This window comes from Hemiscyllium ocellatum, chromosome 2, assembly GCF_020745735.1.
Source record: "Hemiscyllium ocellatum isolate sHemOce1 chromosome 2, sHemOce1.pat.X.cur, whole genome shotgun sequence".
NCBI classification, from domain to species: domain Eukaryota; kingdom Metazoa; phylum Chordata; class Chondrichthyes; order Orectolobiformes; family Hemiscylliidae; genus Hemiscyllium; species Hemiscyllium ocellatum.
The window spans coordinates 1,501,812-1,521,375 of NC_083402.1; the positions used below are offsets into that span (position 1 = coordinate 1,501,812).

Sequence of the window (19,564 nt, forward strand, 5' to 3'; positions counted from 1 at the left end):
CCTACCTTTTATCTTAGCCTGCCTGGCACCCTCTCATTCCTGATGAAGGGCTCATGCCTGAAACGTCGATTCTCCTGTTCCTTGGATGCTGCCTGACCTGCTGTGCTTTAACCAGCAACACATTTTCAGCTCTGATGCTCAAGATTAGACAATTCCACAACTGTGGCTCCTTTTAATAATGTATGAGGAGCGGATCAATAGCTTGGGCCTGTCCTCACCGGAGTTCAGCAGAATGAGGGGATGGATCTGACTGAGGGATTTAAAATGCTGAAGGGGATTGATAAGGTGAATATTCAACAGATGTTCCCCTTTGTGGGACAATCTTAAAGAAGAAGTCATAGATACGGAGTGAGAGGAGGTAGGTCCAAAACTAGGATGAGAAGAAACGACTTTGCTCAAAGGGATGTGAATCTGTGGAACTCACTGCCCCAGAGTGCACTGGAGGCAGAATCGGATCAACAGGCTCAAGAAAGAAATGGATAGGTTTCTGATGAAAAGTGGGATAAAGGTTATGGGACGCAGGCAAGAACGTAGGGTGGAGACCAAAGTTAAGATCAACCATGATCATGTTAAAGGGCCGAGCGGACTCAAAGGGCTAAATTGTCTAACCTTTTTCCTAATTCCTATGTTCCAACAAGGTGCAGACCTGATTGATACCTGCCCCCACCTGCCCACCCAATCACCACATTCCTTTTCCCCCACCACAGAAGACCACCCCTTCCCATCATGCCCTGCAGATCCCCCATTCCCTGCCAAACCTCTCAGTCCCCATCTCAGTGAACTCCCTGCCGCCCTCACCCCAAACATTGGGTCTTCACCTCTCCCTCTTGCAGCACAGCGTTTCAGCCTGCACTCCATCAGTCACTGCCCTTTACCTTTCTGGATCCGTGTTGACTCCAATGACAGGTTTGATCTGCCCAAACACTTTGCTGGCTGACAGCAGCATGGTGCCATCCCCTGCACAGAATCAGACAGATCACAGTCAGCTCAATCACACACACAGGCCCTTCATGGAGGAGGGGGGGGGGGGGGGGGGGGGGGGGGGGGGGGGGGGGGGGGGGGGGGGGGGGGAGCTTCTCCTCCTCCAACTTCTCCCCTCACTCCCTCTCCTCCCTTCATTCCCTCTCTCAGGTGGGGCTGGTTCACATTTCCCTCCTTTGGGCAGACCACCCATCTCCCTCAGTCTTGGCTTCCTTGAGATAATAACTGTCACTGCTCCATGACCTTAACAACTCCACTGCAACAGCACTTTGTTCCAAATCTCATGCTGTCCCTGCCCTCGGACTGTCTGATACAGACAGTGGGTAAGAATTTTCCTTTCAGTTTCAAAGTGCAGGCAGTTTACTCAGTACCTAATCCCATGCTGGTCCTGTCCTGGGAGTGTTAGTTTAAGAGTACAGAGAGCTTTACTGCAAATATATAAATAAAGACAAGGCCACTCTGCCCCTCGAGTCTGCTCTGCTCTTTAGAAGACCATTGCTGGTCTGATTGTAACCTCAATGCACAGTCCCACTTACACCTGATCACCATCACCCTATTGTGGAGCACAAACCTATCCACGACTGCCTTAAAAATATTCAATAACATACCTGCCATCACCTTTCCAGGAAAACAATTTCTGTAAAAAAATGTTTCGCCTCATTTATGTATGAAATGGGTAACCTCTGATTTTTTTAAAACATCAGTGCCCCCTTGTTGTCGATTTCCTCCCAAGAGGAACCACTTGAAGGAGCAGCGCTCCAAAAGCTAGTGCTTCCAATTAAACCTGTCGGACTATAACCTGGTGTTGTGTGACTTTTAACTTTGTACACCCCAGTCCAACACCGGCATCTCCAAATCATGACTCCCAAGATGAAACATCCTCACCTCATCCACTTGGTCACAACTCCCCCCAGGTTCTCATGCATTTCCATCGTTCTACCTCCATCACCTATGAGGAGGAGTTGAGGGCAATAGGGATCTGGTACAAAAGAGTTGAGGTCTGGGACAGATCAGCCAGGATCTTACAGAATGGCACGGCAAGCAATGGCCTACCTGCTCCTATTTCTTTTGTTCTTACTGTTCTAAACTCCAGCAGACACAAGCCTAGCCCATCTGATAATTCCCCAAACTTGCCCATTCCAGGTACAGGCCAGTCAACTTTCTCATGTCTTCCTGAGAAGCTCCTCAAATAGCTCCCAGCAAAGGAGGTTAGGGAAAAAAAAAGTTTGCAAAGCAGCAGTGACAAAGCTCTCCATAATACATCTCCTGAGGAGCAGCCCCTATCACACACTGCAAACTGGAATGTCGCTGCTATTACCTCCAGCAGATACGATGGCATCAGCCCATTGCACGATTTCCTCAGTGTAATCTCTGCGCTTCACCAGACGAACCTCGATTCCTTCCTTACTGAGAAAACGAGAGCAACACAACAGAGGGTTAGCCCCACAGCATTTGCTGAACTCACGCCAACTTTCATCAACAATGCTGTTAGACAGTAAGAACCCATGATGATAGAAGGCACTCAGTCCACACTGGCTTATCAGTGCTGTCAATCCCACTGACCCAGTTTGTCTCTGCAAATTTCTGTGAAGTTTTGTTTAAATGTTTGTGAAGCCACGATGTCAGTGAATGCCTGAGGGGCTAAAGGGCCTACTGCTGTTCCTCTATAGAAGAAGCAGGAGCAATCCTGAAGAAGGGCTGGTGCTGCCGGAATGTTGTCAGGGTCCATCGCCTTTGCAGTATTCTGAGCCTCCAACTGTTTCTTGATTTCATGTGGAATGAGTTGAATTGACTGAAGACTGGTTTCAGTGATGCTGGGGAGCACTGGAGGAGGCCCAAGGAGGCAGGAAGGCAGAGTCAGATCTGATCTGCTGGTTGTTGTACCAGTTGCGGCTTATGCTCATGGTCATATGCTATTTGGCTTACAAATCGCCCTGTTTGGGGCTTCACTCAGTTGACACTATTTTTAGGTACGCCTGGTGCTGCTCATTACATGTCCTCCTGCACTTTCCACTGGACTTCCAAAGACCCTGTCACACATTCCAAGCTGTACAAAATGCCTACCTGCAATGTTTTTGGAGAAATCATTCAACATGGTGTTAATGGATGGTGTAGGATGACCATCCAACACAACAGAGTTATTAGTACATCCTTTCCAATCTGTAAATGTTGACCCATTTCCCGGAGGCTGTTCCCAAGATTCCTATCCAACAAAACAGCAGTGAGGAACTTTGTCCAATTCTCCCCCATTTGCTCTCCTCATTCAGACCTACAGTCATTTCATTTCTGGAATATTCCAGAATGTCTCAGGTCCACCTGAATGTGACCCAAGTGAAGTCCTCAGCCACATTGACAGAGGGCCACATCCAACAGCTCCACAAAGCTTTGCACTGATTCCTGACAAGTTAATGCACTAACCAGATGACTGTCTCCTTCCTGATATCCTGGCTGGAAGATTGCATTGATAAGACTCCGTAAACGCCCCATAATCAATGACCCACTTCCTCAAAACTCTGGGGAAGATTTCCCCGAATACCTGACACTGAAAAAAAAGTATCCTCATCTTTGTATTAAATGACAGATCACTTTTTCAAATTATGCCCCTTAGTTTTTATCTTTCTCTTAGCAGCAAGCCTGTCTAGACCCATTTGTCACTTCCCTTTTATGGTAACTCAGGAAGCCTGAAAGGAAAGGAATATGGTACTTCACTTCAACGATAGACAAAGTCCCAGCTCGGGATAGACAGTTCTGCAGATATATCCCAGAGTCTGCATTATTCTTCAGTCCACCTCTGGGACAGAAACCTCCTAGCTCAGAGATAGAGACACTACCACTGTGCCACAACAGCCTTTCTGGATTTTTTTTTTGGAAAAGCATACTCAGATTTGCTATCACACACGACTGAGTGACCTTCCCACCACCAAAATCACCTTGATTCTTTTGTTAGGTTTTTCTAAACACTAACCACTACCAGTAATCACTTGTGTAACCAGTTAATTATTTGCAACCGGAGCCCATTATGGACAATGCAAAAGGGAGGTGGAGGGAGAACAGGAAGGCACTAAATTAAAACGGAATTGAAGGTTGACTGGGTCTGGTCTGAGTCCCTTTTTAAAGCCACTAGGATGGCAGCTCAACTGTTCTGCCCAGTCTTTGTCTTTTTTGCTTTCTCCCTTCTGTAGTTTTCTCCTCCCCTTCTGTTTTCTTGGATTCTCGATCTTGGACACCTAGCTCCAGTCTCCGGTTCCCAGCCTCTGAAGTAGGGACACCAACAATCAGCATCCCGGTGTGGAGGGTGGCAGCAGTCAGTGGTCAGACCCGGTGAAGGCCCCATGCACTGAGCCCTGGGAAAGAGACAGCGAGGTTTGGCTTTATAACTTTGCTGCTTCTTTTTCTGACCTATGGTCATTCTGTGTGTCGCTGTAACGTCACATTTTTTCTTCATTTCTCCATTCTGTAACTAAGGATTGTACCGAGGCACCTTTGTACCTAAAATGGTGCTGCAAGTGGCAACTTACGAATTTTTCACTGGACTCATCGGAATACATTTTGACAATAAAGATAATTCAATTCAAGTGTTATAACCCACAGGGCAGAAGTAGGTACTGCAGATCGGAGTCAAGATTAGAGTGGTGCTGGAAAAGCACAGCAAGTCAGGCAGCATCCTGCTGAAGGGCTTTTGCCCTAAACGTCGATGTTCCTGCTCCTCAGATGCTGCCTGACCTACTGTGCTTTTCCAGCACCACTTTAATCTGGACTGTTATCATACACAACTGAGCAACCTTCCCACCAGCAAAATCACAGTAACTTTTTTTCCTTTATAAACACTAACCACCACCAATAAAAACACTTGTTTAGCCAATTCAATATTTACAGCAAAGCCCATTAAGACCATAAGACATAGGAGTGGAAGTAAGGCCATTCGGCCCATCGAGTCCACTCCGCCATTCAATCATGGCTGATGGGCATTTCAACTACACTTACCTGCACTCTCCCCATTTCCCTTAATTCCTTGCGAGATTAAGAATTTATCAATCTCTGCCTTTTAACAATTTAATGTCCCGGCCTCCACTGCGTTCCGTGGCCATGATTCCACAGGCGCATCACTCTCTGACTGAAGAAATGTCTCATTTCTGTTTTGAATTGACCCCCTCTAATTTTAAGGCTGTGCCCATGGGTCCTAGTCTCCCCGCTTGAAGGAAACAATTTCCCAGCGTCCACCCTTTCTAAACCATGCATTATCTTGTAAGTTTCTATTGGCTCTCCCTCAACCTTCTAAACTCTAATGAATACAATCCCAGGATCCTCAGCCATTCCTCGTTTATTAGACCTACCATTCCAGGGATCATCCGTGTGAATCTCCGCTGGACACGCTCCAGTGCCAGTATGTCCTTCCTGAGGTGTGGGGACCAAAACTGGACACAGTACTCCAAATGGGGCCTAACCAGAGCTTTATCAAGTCTCAGTAGCACATCGCTGCTTTTACATGCCAACTGTCCTGGGATAAATGACATTACATCTGCTTTCCTAACCACGGACTCAATGCAAACCTTCAAAAGTGAGAGGGCGGGGGTGTAGGGAGAGAGGCTAGGGGCTAAATCAAAATGGAGTTGGGGTCTGCTTTATTCATTTCTTTTCTAATCAATCTGTTCAGAGATGTTATTACACACTTTCCAGAACAGGTGGGACTTGAACCCAGGCCCCTGGCTCAGTAATAGGGACACTACTACTGATGGGGAGTTTAACACAAGGATCATCAGCAGAGCGCAGGACTGAGAAGGTGAGGGGTTTCATCAAGGTCTCAGCTGATCCAGGGATTTGCTAAATAGTTTTTGATTTGCTGACTTTCACTTATTAAACTGTGATTTCCCAAATTATGACTAATTTTGATAATCTTTCAATAGGTTTCCTCAGCACCGACATTAGGCTGATTATCTTTAGATATCAGGCTTATTCCCCCTTTCCATGCTGCACATCTCTATGACGTTCCCCATTTTTGAACAATCCGATGTTATAGAACATAGATCAGTACAGCATAGTACAGGCCCTTCAGCCCTTGATGTTACGCTGACCTTTTATCCTATTTAAAGTTTCCAACAATTAACACTTTACAATATCACATGAGGTTTGGAAGATTTCTGCCCGGAATGTCGACTTTCCTGCTCCTCGGATGCTGCCTGAACTGCTGTGCTTTTCCAGCACACTCTAATCCAGAATCTACACAATTTCCACATGGGAAGAGGTTGCTCCTTACTGTAGAGTGTCCACCACATGCTGGACGTTGGCACTGTGAACAGTGTGTCGCTCCAGTAACCCACTGTAGCTGGATCCTTTTGTAGCAAGCTGCAAACAAACACAATGCAGCCACATTAGACTGGGCAGCGAGAGGCGTCAAATACACCAACAAAAGGAGAGATACCCCAAAACAAGCATGTACATGGAACAGAAGGGATAGGCTGTGCGAGAATGTGAGGCTAATGAAAATGCTGAGGTATTAGCCAGAATTGTTCATGCACACATCCTGCTGCAGGGACAGACTATTGGATAAAGTAATCAGACAGCCGAGATTCAAGTGAACACACGGCGTCCTGACAACATCCTCAAAACATACTGAGAACTCCTGGTTATGAACATATGAAATAGGAGCACAAGTAAATCGTGACACCCCCCTCCATTCCCGAGTCACCCCTCCATTCCCGAGTAACCCCTCCATTCCCGAGTAACCCCCTCCATTCCCGAGTCACCCCCTCCATTCCTGAGGGCATGGTCCATCTGTCTGTGTTTCAAATTCCACATTCACATCTAACCCCGGTACTCCCCGATACCCTGCTTAAAATCAATACACTGCTCCTAAAAGATATTCACCCTCCCCACCACCCCAGGGACCCGGACCCCTCAGCCCCCACCTTCCGGACCCCTCACCCACCGCGGGACCCCACTCCCGGAGCCCCCTCCTCTCCCCCCCTCCTCACCCTCTCCCGGAGCCCCCCTTCACCCTCTCCCGGAGCCCCCTCCTCTCCCCCCTCCCGGAGCCTCACCCTCTCCCGGAGCCCCCCCCTCTCCCTCTCCCGGAGCCCCCTCCCGGAGCCTCACCCTCTCCCGGAGCCCCCCCCTCACCCTCTCCCGGAGCCCCCTCTCTCCCCCCACACCCTCTCCCCCCCCGCCCCTCACCCCCACCCTCTCCCGGAGCCCCCTCCCCCCTCACCCCACCCTCTCCCGGAGCCCCCTCCCCCCCTCACCCTCCCCCCACCCTCTCCCGGAGCCCCCTCCCCCCCTCACCCTCTCCCTCCCCCCACCCACTCCCGGAGCCCCCTCCCCCCCACCTCTCCCGGAGCCCCCTCCCCCCCTCACCCTCTCCCTCCCCCCCACCTCTCCCGGAGCCCCCTCCCCGCCTCACCCTCTCCCTCCCTCCCTCCCACCTCTCCCGGAGCCCCCTCCCCCCCTCACCCTCTCCCTCCCCCCACCCTCTCCCGGAGCCCCCTCCCCCCTCACCCTCCCCCCCCCCCCCCCACCTCTCCCGGAGCCCCCTCCCCCCCTCACCCTCTCCCGGAGCCCCCTCCCCTCCCTCACCCTCTCCCTCCCCCCCACCTCTCCCGGAGCCCCCTCCCCCCCTCTCCCTCTCCCTCCCCCCCACCTCTCCCGGAGCCCCCTCCCCACCTCACCCTCTCCCTCCCCCCCCCCACCTCACCCTCTCCCGGAGCCCCCTCCCCACCCGGAGCCCCCTACCCCCCCCTCCCCCCCTCACCCTCTCCCGGAGCCCCCTCCCCTCCCTCACCCTCTCCCTCCCCCCCACCTCTCCCGGAGCCCCCTCCCCCCCTCACCCTCTCCCTCCCCCCCACCTCTCCCGGAGCCCCCTCCCCCCCCCTCACCCTCTCCCCCCCACCCTCACCCTCTCCCGGAGCCCTCTCCCCCCCCTCACCCTCTCCCACCCCCTCACCCTCACCCTCTCCCGGAGCCCCCCCCCACCCTCTCCCTCTCTCCCCCCCACCTCACCCTCACCCAGAGCCCCCCCCCCTCACCCTCTCCCGGAGCCCCCTCTCTCCCCCCCCCTCACCCTCTCCCGGAGCCCCCCCCATCACCCTCTCCCGGAGCCCCCTCTCTCCCCCCCCCTCACCCTCTCCCGGAGCCCTCTCCCCCCCCCTCACCCTCTCCCGGAGCCCCCTCCCCCCCCTCCTCACCCTCTCCCGGAGCCCCCCTTCACCCTCTCCCGGAGCCCCCTCCTCTCCCCCCTCCCGGAGCCCCCTCCTCTCCCCCCTCCCGGAGCCTCACCCTCTCCCGGAGCCCCCCCCTCACCCTCTCCCGGAGCCCCCTCCCGGAGCCTCACCCTCTCCCTCTCCCTCTCCCGGAGCCCCCTCCCGGAGCCTCACCCTCTCCCGGAGCCCCCCCCTCACCCTCTCCCGGAGCCCCCTCTCTCCCCCCACACCCTCTCCCCCCCCCCCCTCACCCCCACCCTCTCCCGGAGCCCCCTCCCCCTCCCGGAGCCCCCTCCCCCCCTCACCCTCTCCCTCCCCCCACCCTCTCCCGGAGCCCCCTCCCCCCCTCACCCTCTCCCTCCCCCCACCCACTCCCGGAGCCCCCTCCCCCCCACCTCTCCCGGAGCCCCCTCCCCCCCTCACCCTCTCCCTCCCCCCCACCTCTCCCGGAGCCCCCTCCCCGCCTCACCCTCTCCCTCTCCCTCCCTCCCTCCCACCTCACACGGAGCCCCCTCCCCCCCTCACCCTCTCCCTCCCCCCACCCTCTCCCGGAGCCCCCTCCCCCCTCACCCTCCCCCCCCCCACCTCTCCCGGAGCCCCCTCCCCCCCTCACCCTCTCCCGGAGCCCCCTCCCCCCCCTCACCCTCTCCCCCCCCCCCACCTCTCCCGGAGCCCCCTCCCCCCCTCACCCTCTCCCTCCCCCCCACCTCTCCCGGAGCCCCCTCCCCACCTCACCCTCTCCCTCCCCCCCACCTCACCCTCTCCCGGAGCCCCCTCCCCACCCGGAGCCCCCTACCCCCTCCTCTCCCTCTCCCTCCCCTCCCTCACCCTCTCCCGGAGCCCCCCCCTCACCCTCACCCTCTCCCCCCCCTCACCCTCTCCCGGAGCCCCCTCCCCCCTCCTCTCCCTCTCCCCCCCCCTCACCCTCTCCCGGAGCCCCCTCCCCCCCCCCTCACCCTCTCCCGGAGCCCTCTCCCCCCCCCCTCACCCTCTCCTGGAGCCCCCTCCCCCCCCCTCACCCTCTCCCCCCCCCCCCCCTCACCCTCTCCCGGAGCCCCCTCCCCCCCCCTCACCCTCTCCCCCCCCACCCGCACCCTCTCCCGGAGCCCTCTCCCCCCCCTCACCCTCTCCCCCCCCTCACCCTCACCCTCTCCCGGAGCCCCCTCTCTCCCCCCCCATCACCCTCTCCCGGAGCCCCCTCTCTCCCCCCCCTCACCCTCTCCCGGAGCCCTCTCCCCCCCCCTCACCCTCTCCCGGAGCCCCCTCCCCCCCACCCTCTCCCGGAGCCCTCTCCCCCCCCTCACCCTCACCCTCTCCCGGAGCCCCCCCCCCCCCCCTCTCTCCCCCCCCCCTCACCCTCACCCAGAGCCCCCCCCCCTCACCCTCACCCTCTCCCGGAGCCCCCTCTCTCCCCCCCCATCACCCTCTCCCGGAGCCCCCTCTCTCCCCCCCCTCACCCTCTCCCGGAGCCCTCTCCCCCCCCCTCACCCTCTCCCCCCCCCCCTCACCCTCTCCCGGAGCCCCCTCCCCCCCCCCCTCACCCTCTCCCGGAGCCGCCTCAACCCCCCCCCCCTCACCCTCTCCCGGAGCCGCCTCAACCCCCCCCCCCTCACCCTCTCCCGGAGCCCTCTCTCCCCCCCCCCCCCCCCTCACCCTCTCCCGGAACCCTCTCCCCCCCCCCCCCCCCCTCTCCTGGAGCACTCTCCCCCCCCCCCCTCCCTCTCCCGGAGCCCCCTCCCCCCCTCACCCTCTCCCGGAGCCCCCTCCCCCCCTCACCCTCTCCCTCCCCCCACCCACTCCCGGAGCCCCCTCCCCCCCCACCTCTCCCGGAGCCCCCCCCTCACCCTCACCCTCTCCCCCCCCCTCACCCTCTCCCGGAGCCCCCCCCTCCTCACCCTCTCCCGGAGCCCCCCCCCCTCACCCTCACCCCCCCCCTCACCCTCTCCCGGAGCCCCCCCCCCTCACCCTCTCCCGGAGCCCCCCCCCCTCACCCTCACCCCCCCCTCACCCTCCCCCGAGCCCCCCCCCTCACCCTCTCCCGGAGCCCCCCCCCCCTCACCCTCTCCCGGAGCCCCCTCCCCCCCTCCTCACCCTCTCCCGGAGCCCCCCCCCCTCACCCTCACCCCCCCCTCACCCTCCCCCGGAGCCCCCCCCCTCACCCTCTCCCGGAGCCCCCCCCCCCTCACCCTCTCCCGGAGCCCTCTCCCCCCCCCTCACCCTCTCCCGGAGCCCCCTTCCCCGAGCCCTCTCCCCCCCCCCTCACCCTCTCCCGGAGCCCCCTTCCCCGGAGCCCCCCCCCCCCCTCACCCTCTCCCGGAGCCCCCTTCCCCGGAGCCCTCTCCCCCCCCCTCACCCTCTCCCGGAGCCCCCTTCCCCGGAGCCCCCCCCCCCCCTCACCCTCTCCCGGAGCCCCCTCCCCCCCCTCACCCTCACCCCCCCCCTCACCCTCTCCCGGAGCCCCCTCCCCCCCCCTCACCCTCTCCCGGAGCCCCCTCCTCTCTCCCTCCGCGCGGCCCCGCTCCTGCTCGAACTCGAAGCGGGTGGTTTTGCTGAGAACGGCCACTCGGCCCGGCCTGAACGGTGCTGTCGCCCGGGACAGGGCCCGGCCCTTTCCCCTCAGGGACCGCGCAGCCGGCCCGCCCCAGCGGACTACACTCAGCGCCATGAGCCAGGCCGACAGCCGCCGCCTCAGCCCCGGACTCCAGACCGCGGTCGCCCCTTGCGCTAGGCCGCGAACCTCATTGCGCATGCGCTAGAACTGCCCCGCCCAGAGCACGCCGGGAAATGTAGTCCTCGCGCGGTTAAAGGTCACAGGTTATAGTCCAACCGTCAAAGGTCACACCACACCAAGTTATAGCCTAACTGTCAAAGGTCACACCACACCAGGTTATAGTCCAACTGTCAAAGGTCACGCAACACCAGGTTATAGTCCAACCGTCAAAGGTCACGCAACACCAGGTTATAGTCCAACCGTCAAAGGTCACGCAACACCAGGTTATAGTCCAACCGTCAAAGGTCACGCAACACCAGGTTACGGTCCAACTGTCAAAGGTCACACCACACCAGGTTATAGTCCAACTGTCAAAGGTCACGCAACACCAGGTTACAGTCCAACTGTCAAAGGTCACGCAACACCAGGTTATAGTCCAACTGTCAAAGGTCACGCAACACCAGGTTACGGTCCAACTGTCAAAGGTCACACCACACCAGGTTATAGTCCAACTGTCAAAGGTCACGCAACACCAGGTTACGGTCCAACTGTCAAAGGTCACACCACACCAGGTTATAGTCCAACTGTCAAAGGTCACGCAACACCAGGTTACGGTCCAACTGCCAAAGGTCACACCACACCAGGGTACGGTCCAAATGTCAAAGGTCACACAACACCAGGGTACGGTCCAAATGTCAAAGGTCACGCAACACCAGGGTACGGTACAAATGTCAAAGGTCACGCAACACCAGGTGTCACAAAGCTAGTCTTTTTTTACTAAACCCTGTTCATTGGCTCAAGGAGACTCTGACCTTGATTTTTATGGGGGGGCAATAAACCATGCCGGATTCCGATCAGTCTCGGTTGGTACGGAGATGAAATGGGTTTTGAGAGGCCTTTTGTTTATATGTAAAAGTGGTCATGTTTTAGAAGTGACCTGTATAATGATAGTGGCGTGGTCAGCCCTCTAGCTGAGCTGAGCTGAGCACTTTTAGTTGAGTATTGAACTGGGAAGTTCAACAGGGAGCTGTGTGGGAACTCTCTCTCTCTTCTGCCCTTCAACATCAACCTGTAAGCATGTATTCCCTTTATACTTGGTCTTCGATGTTGTGGCCATTTCGGAGACGTGGATAGAGCAGGGTGAGGAATGGATGTTGTAGATTCCAGGGTTTAGATCTTTCATTAAGAACAGGCAAAGCAGTAAAAGAGGGGGAGGTGTGGCCTTGTTAGTCAAGGATAGTTTAACGGTGGCTGACAGAACTTTTGATGCCTCTGCAGAGTTCCAGGGAGGTAGAGGAGAGGATCGGCAAAATGATTCTGGGTAGAAGTGAAAGGAACAGGGTGGTCATTATGGGGGCCTTTAACTTCCCCATCATTGACTGGAAATGCTATAACTCTAGTACGTCGAATGGATCAGTTTTTGTCCAATGTATACAGGAGGGTTTCCTGACGCAGTATGTCAAAGGGCCAACAAGAGGAGAGGCCACACTGGATCTGGTGCTTGGTAATGAACCAGGCCAGGTGTTTGATTTAGTTGTAGATGAGCACTTTGGAGAGAGTGACCATCATTCAGTTAGATTTAGTTTAGCAATGGAAAGGGATCGGTACATGACACAGGTCGAGTTATCGATGAGGTAAGGGTAATTATAATGCAATTAGGCAAGAATTAGGATGCATAGAATGGGGTAGCAAAGTGCAGGGGATGCAGACAGTGGAAATGTGGAGCTGGTTTAAGGAACAGATACTGTGTGTCCTTGATAGTTGTGTCCCTGTCAGGCAGGGAGGAAGCGTTAAGGTAAGGGAACCGTGGTTTACTACAGAAATTGCATCTCTTGTTAAGCGGATGAAAAGAGGTTTATATGTTGATGAGGCAAGATGGTACAGATGAGGCGATGGAGAGTTACAGATCAGCTCGGAAGGATTTAAAGAGAGAGTTAAGAAGAGCAAAGAGAGGACACGAGCAGTCTTTAGCAAATAGAATAAAGGAGAGCCCTAAAGCTTTCTATAGGTATGTAGAATAAAAGGATGAGTAGGGTAGGAATAGGGCCAAAGACAGAAGTGGGAAGTTGAGTGTGGACCCCATAGAGATCGGAGAGTGCTAAATGAACATTTCTCATTGGTGTTTACTCAGGAAAAGGAGAATACTGGGGTCTAAATTAAAGTGGTGCTAGGTCAGGCAGCATCCGAGGAGCAGGAAAATCGACGTTTTGGGCAAATGCCCTTCATCAGGACTGAAGGCAGGGAGCCTCCAGGGGGGAGAGAGAAATAGGGGAGGGGCTGGGGAGAAGGTAGCAAAGAATACAATGGGTGGATGGAGGTGGGGATGGAGGTGATAGGTCAGAGAGGAGGGAGGAGCGGATCGATGAGAAGGTTCAGTACATGGCTGAAGAGCTTCAGGGCATATTGTAGAGGAGAAGAATGAGATAAGAGATATTACATTAGGAAGGATCGAGTTTAGTTACAAAGATTTGTTATCACTTCTAGGAGGAGTGAAAGTAGACAAGTCCCCAGGGCCAGATGGGATTTATCCGAGGATTCTCTGGGAAGCTAGGGAGGAGATAGCAGAGCCTTGGCTTTGATCTTTGACTCGTCATTGTCTACAGGTTTAGTACCAGAGGACTGGAGGATTGCAAATGTTGTGCCCTTGTTCAAGAAGGGCAGTAGAGATGACCCAGGTAATTATAGACCAGTGAGCCTTACTTCTATTGTAGGAAAGGTTTTGGAAAGGATTATAAGAGATAATATTTATAATCATTTAGCTAGCAACAATTTGATATCAGATAGTCAACATGGTTTCGTCAAGGGCAGGCCGTGTCTCACAAACCTCATTGAGTTTTTTGAGAAGGTGACCAAGCATGTAGGTGAGGGTAGGGCAGTTGACGTGGTATACGTGGACTTCAGTAAAGTCTTTGAGAAGGTTCCACGTGACAGGCTGTTGGAGAAAATGCAGAGGCATGGGATTGAGGATGATTTAGCAGTTTGGATAAGAAACTGGCTTTCTGAAAGAAGGCAGTGAGTGGTGGTTGATGGGATATATTCAGTCCAGTTACTAGTGGTGTTCCACAAGGATCTGTTTTGGGACCACTGCTGTTTGTCAGTTTTATAAATGACTTAGACGCAGACATAGGTGGATAGATTAGTAAATTTGCAGGCGACACTAAAGTCGGTGGGGTAGTGGACAGTGTGGAAGAATGTTACAGGTTGCAGGGGGACTTAGATAAACTGCAGAATTGGGCTGAGAGGTGCAGCTAAATGTGAGGTGATGCACTTCGGGAAGAATAACAGGAAGGCAGAGTACTGGGTCAACACAAAGATTCTTGGTAGTGTGGATGGGCAGAGGGATCTTGGAGTCCATGTACATAGATCCCTGAAAGTTGCCACCCAGTTGGATAGTGCTATTAAGAAGGCATACGGTGGGTTAGGTTTCATTGGTAGAGGGATTGAATTCTGGAGCCACACTATCATGCTGCAACTATACAAAATGCTGGTGCGGCCACACTTGGAATATTGTGTACAGTTCTGGTCCTCGTATTTCGGGAAGGATGTAGAAGCATTGGAAAAGGTGCAGGGGAGATTTACCAGGATGTTGCCTGGTCTGGAGGGAAGCTCTCATGAGGAAAGGCTGAGAAACTTGGGTCTGTCCTCATTGGAGAGAAGAAGGCTAAGGGGGGATTTGATAAAGACATACAAGATGCTCAGAGGATTAGATAGGGTAGACAGTGAGAGTCTTTGTCCTAGGATGATGATGTCAGCTTGTACGAGGGAGTGTAGCTACAAGTTGAGGGGTGGTAGATTTAAGACCGATGTCAGAGGCAGGTTCTTCACTCAGAGAGTGGTAAGGGCGTGGAATGTCCTACCTGCTAATGTAGTCAACTCAGCCATTAGGGAGATTTAAACAATCCTTAGATAAGCGCATGGAACATCGAACATTACAGCACAGTACTGGTCCTCGATGTTGCACCGTCCTGTCATACTTATCTGATTCCTGAAGAAGGGCTTATGCTCGAAACGTCGATTCTCCTGCTCCTCGGATGCTGCCTGGCCTGCTGTGTTTTTCCAGCACCACATTTTTCAACTCTGGTATTCTGGCATCTGTAGTCCTCACTTTTTCCTATACCAATCTGAAGCCCATCTAACCTACACTATTCCATGTACATCCATATTCCTGTCCAATGACGACTTAAATGCACTTAAAGTTGGCGAATCTACTACCGTTGCAGGCAAAGCATTCCATACCCTTACTACTCTCTGAGTAAAGAAACTCTATAACCCCTCACTTTAAAGTTATGTCCCCTCGTTTTTGCCGTCCCTATACTTGGATAAAGGCTCTCCCTGTCCACCCTATCTAACCCTCTGGTTATCTTGTATGTCTCTATTAAGTCACCTCTCAACCACCTTCTCTCTAACGATAACAGCCTCAAGTCCCTCAGCCTTTCTTCGTAAGACATTCCTTCCATACCATCCTGGTAAATCTCCTCTGCACCTTTTCCAAAGCTTCCACATCCTTCTTATAATGCCGTGACCAGAACTGTACACAATACTCTAAGTGTGGCCGTACCAGAGTTTTGTACAGCTGTAGCATAACCTCCTGGTTCCAGAACTCACTCCCTCTATTAATAAAGGCCAAAACACTGTATGCCTTCTTAACAACCCTGTCAACCTGGGTGGCAACTTTCAGGGATCTGTGTACATGGACACCGAGATCTCTCTGCTCATCTACACTACCAAGAATCTTACCATTACCATGACCATCACATGGATGATGATGGGATAGTGTAGGAGGATGGGCTTAGGTTAGTTCACAGGTTGGCGCAACATTGAGGGCCGTAGGGCCTGTTCTGCGCTGTATTGTTCTATGTTCTATGTTCTAAAGGGGGTTTGTTTATTGGGACTGTTGTGTGTATTCGGAACAGCATCATTAAGTCTAGCTGGATCGGCTGAGTTCTGTAGGGGTTCTTTATTCTGTTCTTTGTGTTTCATTGTGTAACTTTGTGGATAAACGTGTTGTCTGTTTAAAAATCTCCTAGTCAACCTCGCGGTCTCACTCCGGGTAATTCTCACTGTACACTTACTGAAACAAATTGCCAGGTTATGTCTAGGACTGCCTGCTTAAGAATGTTTTGAGCGGTCTGGCCGAGTCCATAACAGACTGGGGGATCTTTGCGGGATTTTAAACAGCGAGTGGTTGGTGCTAGTGTCTTTATTTCGGGGGTTGGTTTCGTTGGATTGACAAAGCTTGAGATAGGAATGGGCTCTTTCAGTTGCCAAAAGTTTCTGGATGTAGATGCAGTGACTTTGGAAGTTTTGTCGGAATGAGCAGAGAAGCTGGAATTGGAACGGCCTGTTTCTGTGACGAAAGGAGAGATGATTACAGCAGTAGCTCAGGATTTAAACCAGCTGGAGAAAGCATCCGAATCGATAGAGATGGCCAGAATTCAATTGCAAATGAAGCAGCTTGTGTTAGAGGCAAGAGATAAGGAAAGGGCAGCAGGAATGGGACAGTCTGAGTAAAGGTTAAAAGCAGAAGAGAGGAAAAAGAGAGAGCAGAGAAAGAAAAAGTGTTTGAACTTCAAAAACTGACACTTATAAAGGAAAGGACAAAGTGAGGTCTGCAGATGCTGGAGATCGGAGCTGAAAATGTGATGCTGGAAAAGCGCAGCAGGTCAGGCAGCATCCAAGGAACAGGAGAATCGACGTTTCGGGCATAAGCCCTTCATCAGGAATCCTGCAACACATCAACTGGGACTGCCGTACTGTTAAAAGTTTAGATGGAGAGGAATTTCTGAAGTGTGTACAAGACAATTTTCTGATTCAGTATGTGGATGTACCTACTAGAGAAGGTGCAAAACCTGACCTACTCTTGGGAAATAAGGCAGGGCAGGTGACTGAGGTGTCAGTGGGGGAGCACTTTGGGGCCAGCGACCATAATTCTATTAGATTTAAAATAGTGATGGAAAAGGATAGACCAGATCTAAAAGTTGAAGTTCTAAATTGGAGAAAGGCCAATTTTGACGGTATTAGGCAAGAACTTTCAAAAGCTGATTGGAGGCAGATGTTCGCAGGTAAAGGGACGACTAGAAAATGGGAAGCCTTCAGAAATGAGATAAAGAGAATCCAGAGAAAGTATATTCCTGTCAGGGTGAAAGGGAAGGCTGGTAGGTATAGGGAATGCTGGATGACTAAAGAAATTGAGGGTTTGGTTAAGAAAAGAAGGAAGCATATGTCAGGTATAGACAGGATAGATCGAGTGAATCCTTAGAAGAATATAAAGGAAGTAGGAGTATACTTAAGAGGGAAATCAGGAGGGCAAAAAGGAGACATGAGATAGTGATGGCAAATAGAGCTAAGGAAAATCCAAAGGATTTTTACAAATACATTAAGGATAAAAGGGTAACTAGGGAGAGAATAGGGCCACTCAAAGATCAGCAAGGCAGCCTTTGTGTGGAGCCACAGAAAATGGGGGAGATACTAAATGAATATTTTGCATCAGGATTTACTGTGGAAAAGGATATGGAAGATATAGAATATAGGGAAATAGATTGTGATATATTGAAAAATATCCATATTACAGAGGAGGAAGTGGGGCAGAGCGGTAGATGTGATCTATCTGGACTTCAGTAAGGCGTTTGACAAGGTTCCCCATGGGACACTGGTTAGAACATAGAACATAGAAAAATACAGCGCAGTACAGGCCCTTCGGCCCTCAATGTTGCGCCGACCGAATCCTACCTAACCTACACTAGCCCAATAACTTCCAAATGCCTATCCAATACCCGCTTAAATGACCATAAAGAGGGAGAGTTCACCACTGCTACTGGCATGGCATTCCATGAACTCACAACCCGCTGTGTAAAGAATCTATCCCTAACATCTGTCCTATACCTTCCACCCCTTAATTTAAAGCTGTGTCCCTTTGTAACAGCTGACTCCATTAGCGGTAAAAGGTTCTCAGTGTCTACCCTATCTAAACCCCTAATCATCTTGTACACCTCTATCAAATCTCCCCTAAGCCTTCTTTTCTCCAATGAGAACAGCCCCAAGTGCCTCAGCCTTTCCTCATACGATTTTCCTACCATACCAGGCAACATCCTGGTAAACCTCCTCTGCACCCGTTCCAGTGCCTCCACATCCTTCCTATAGTATGGCGACCAAAACTGCATACAATACTCCAGATGAGGCTGCACCAGAGTCTTATACAACTGCAACATGACCTCAGGACTCCGGAACTCAATTCCTCTGCCAATAAAGCCCAGTACACCATATGCCTTCCTCACAGCACTGGTTAGCAAGGTTAGAGCTCACGGAATACAGGGAGAACTAGCCATTTGGATACAGAATTGGCTGAAAGGTAGAAGACAGAGGGTGATGATGGAGGGTTGCTTTTCAGACTGGAGGCCTGTGACCAGTGGAGTGCCACAAGGATCAGTGTTGGGCCCTCTACTTTTCATCATTTATTTTAGATGATTACTTACAGTGTGGAAACAGGCCCTTCAGCCGAACAAGTCCACATTGTATCTCCGAAAAAAAGCCCACCCAGACCCATTCCCCCACATTTACCCCTTCACTGAACACTACAGGACATCTTTGTGACTGTGGGAGGAAACCGGAGCAAACCCACACAGACACGGGGAGAATGTGCAAACTCCATACAGACAGTTGTCCAAGGTGGGGATTGAACTGGGTCTCTGGCGCTGTGAGGCAGCAGTGCTAACCACTGTGCCACCATGCTGCCCATTGGATTTGGATGTGTGCATAAGACGTATAGTTTGTACGTTTGCAGGTAACAACAAAATTGGAGGTGTAGTGGAGAGCAAAGAAGGTTCCTCAGATTATAACAGGATCTGGACCAGATGGGCCAATGGGCTGAGGAGTGGCAGGTGGAGTTTAATTCAGATAAATGCAAGGTGCTGCATTTTGGGAAAGCGAATCTTAGTAGGACTTATACACTTAATGGTGAGATCCTAGGGAGCGTTGCTGAACAAAGAGACCTTGGAGTGCAGGTTCATAGCTCCTTGAAAGTGGAGTTGCAGGTAGATAGGATAGTGAAGGTGGCGTTTGATATGCTTTCCTTTATTGGTCAGAGTACTGAGTACAGGGGTTGGGAGATCGTGTTGTGGCTGTACAGGACATTGGTTAGGCCACTGTTGGAATATTGCATGCAATTCTGGTCTCCTTCCTATTGGAAAGATGTTGTGAAACTTGAAAGAGTTCAGAAAAGATTTACAAGGAGCCAGGGTTGGAGGATCTGAGGTACAGGGAGAGGCTCAACAGGCTGGGGCTGTTTTCCCTGGAGTGTCGGAGGCTGAGGGGTGACCTTAGAGAGGTTTACAAAATTCTGAGGGGCATGGGGTGGGAAAGTCCAGAACTAGAGAGCATAGGTTTAGGGTGAGAGGGGAAAGATACAAAAGCGACCTAAGGGGCAACTTTTTCACGCAGAGGATAGTGCGTGTATGGAATGAGCTGCCAGAGGAAGTGGTGGAGGCTGGTACAATTGCAGCATTTAAGAGGCGTTTGGATGGGTAAATGAATAGGAAGGGTTTGGAGGGATATGGGCCGGGTGCTGGCAGGTGGGACTAGATTGGTTTGGGATATCTGGTCGGCATGGATGAGTTGGACCGAAGGGTCTGTTTCCATACTGTACATCTCTGTGACTCTATGACTTTATAATATGAACTTCCTA

The 19,564-nt window shown here is 52.8% G+C and overlaps 1 protein-coding gene across 4 annotated transcripts in view; it reads right to left on the minus strand.

Annotated features, from left to right (window-relative positions):
* The window catches only part of nadk2 (NAD kinase 2, mitochondrial), a 79,589-nt gene extending 68,681 nt beyond the window's left edge, over window positions 1-10,908 (minus strand). For 2 of the 4 annotated variants that reach the window (XM_060834086.1, XM_060834077.1), the window contains exons 1-4: window positions 10,651-10,908; window positions 6,236-6,324; window positions 2,300-2,388; window positions 876-957 (exon numbers count right to left, since the gene is read on the minus strand). In XM_060834086.1, the coding sequence (XP_060690069.1) occupies window positions 876-957; window positions 2,300-2,388; window positions 6,236-6,324; window positions 10,651-10,839 (449 nt within the window). In that variant the 5' untranslated portion in view covers window positions 10,840-10,908. The other 2 variants (XM_060834095.1, XM_060834102.1) reach the window with 2 other exon arrangements.
* Between the last annotated feature and the right edge of the window lie 8,656 nt (window positions 10,909-19,564).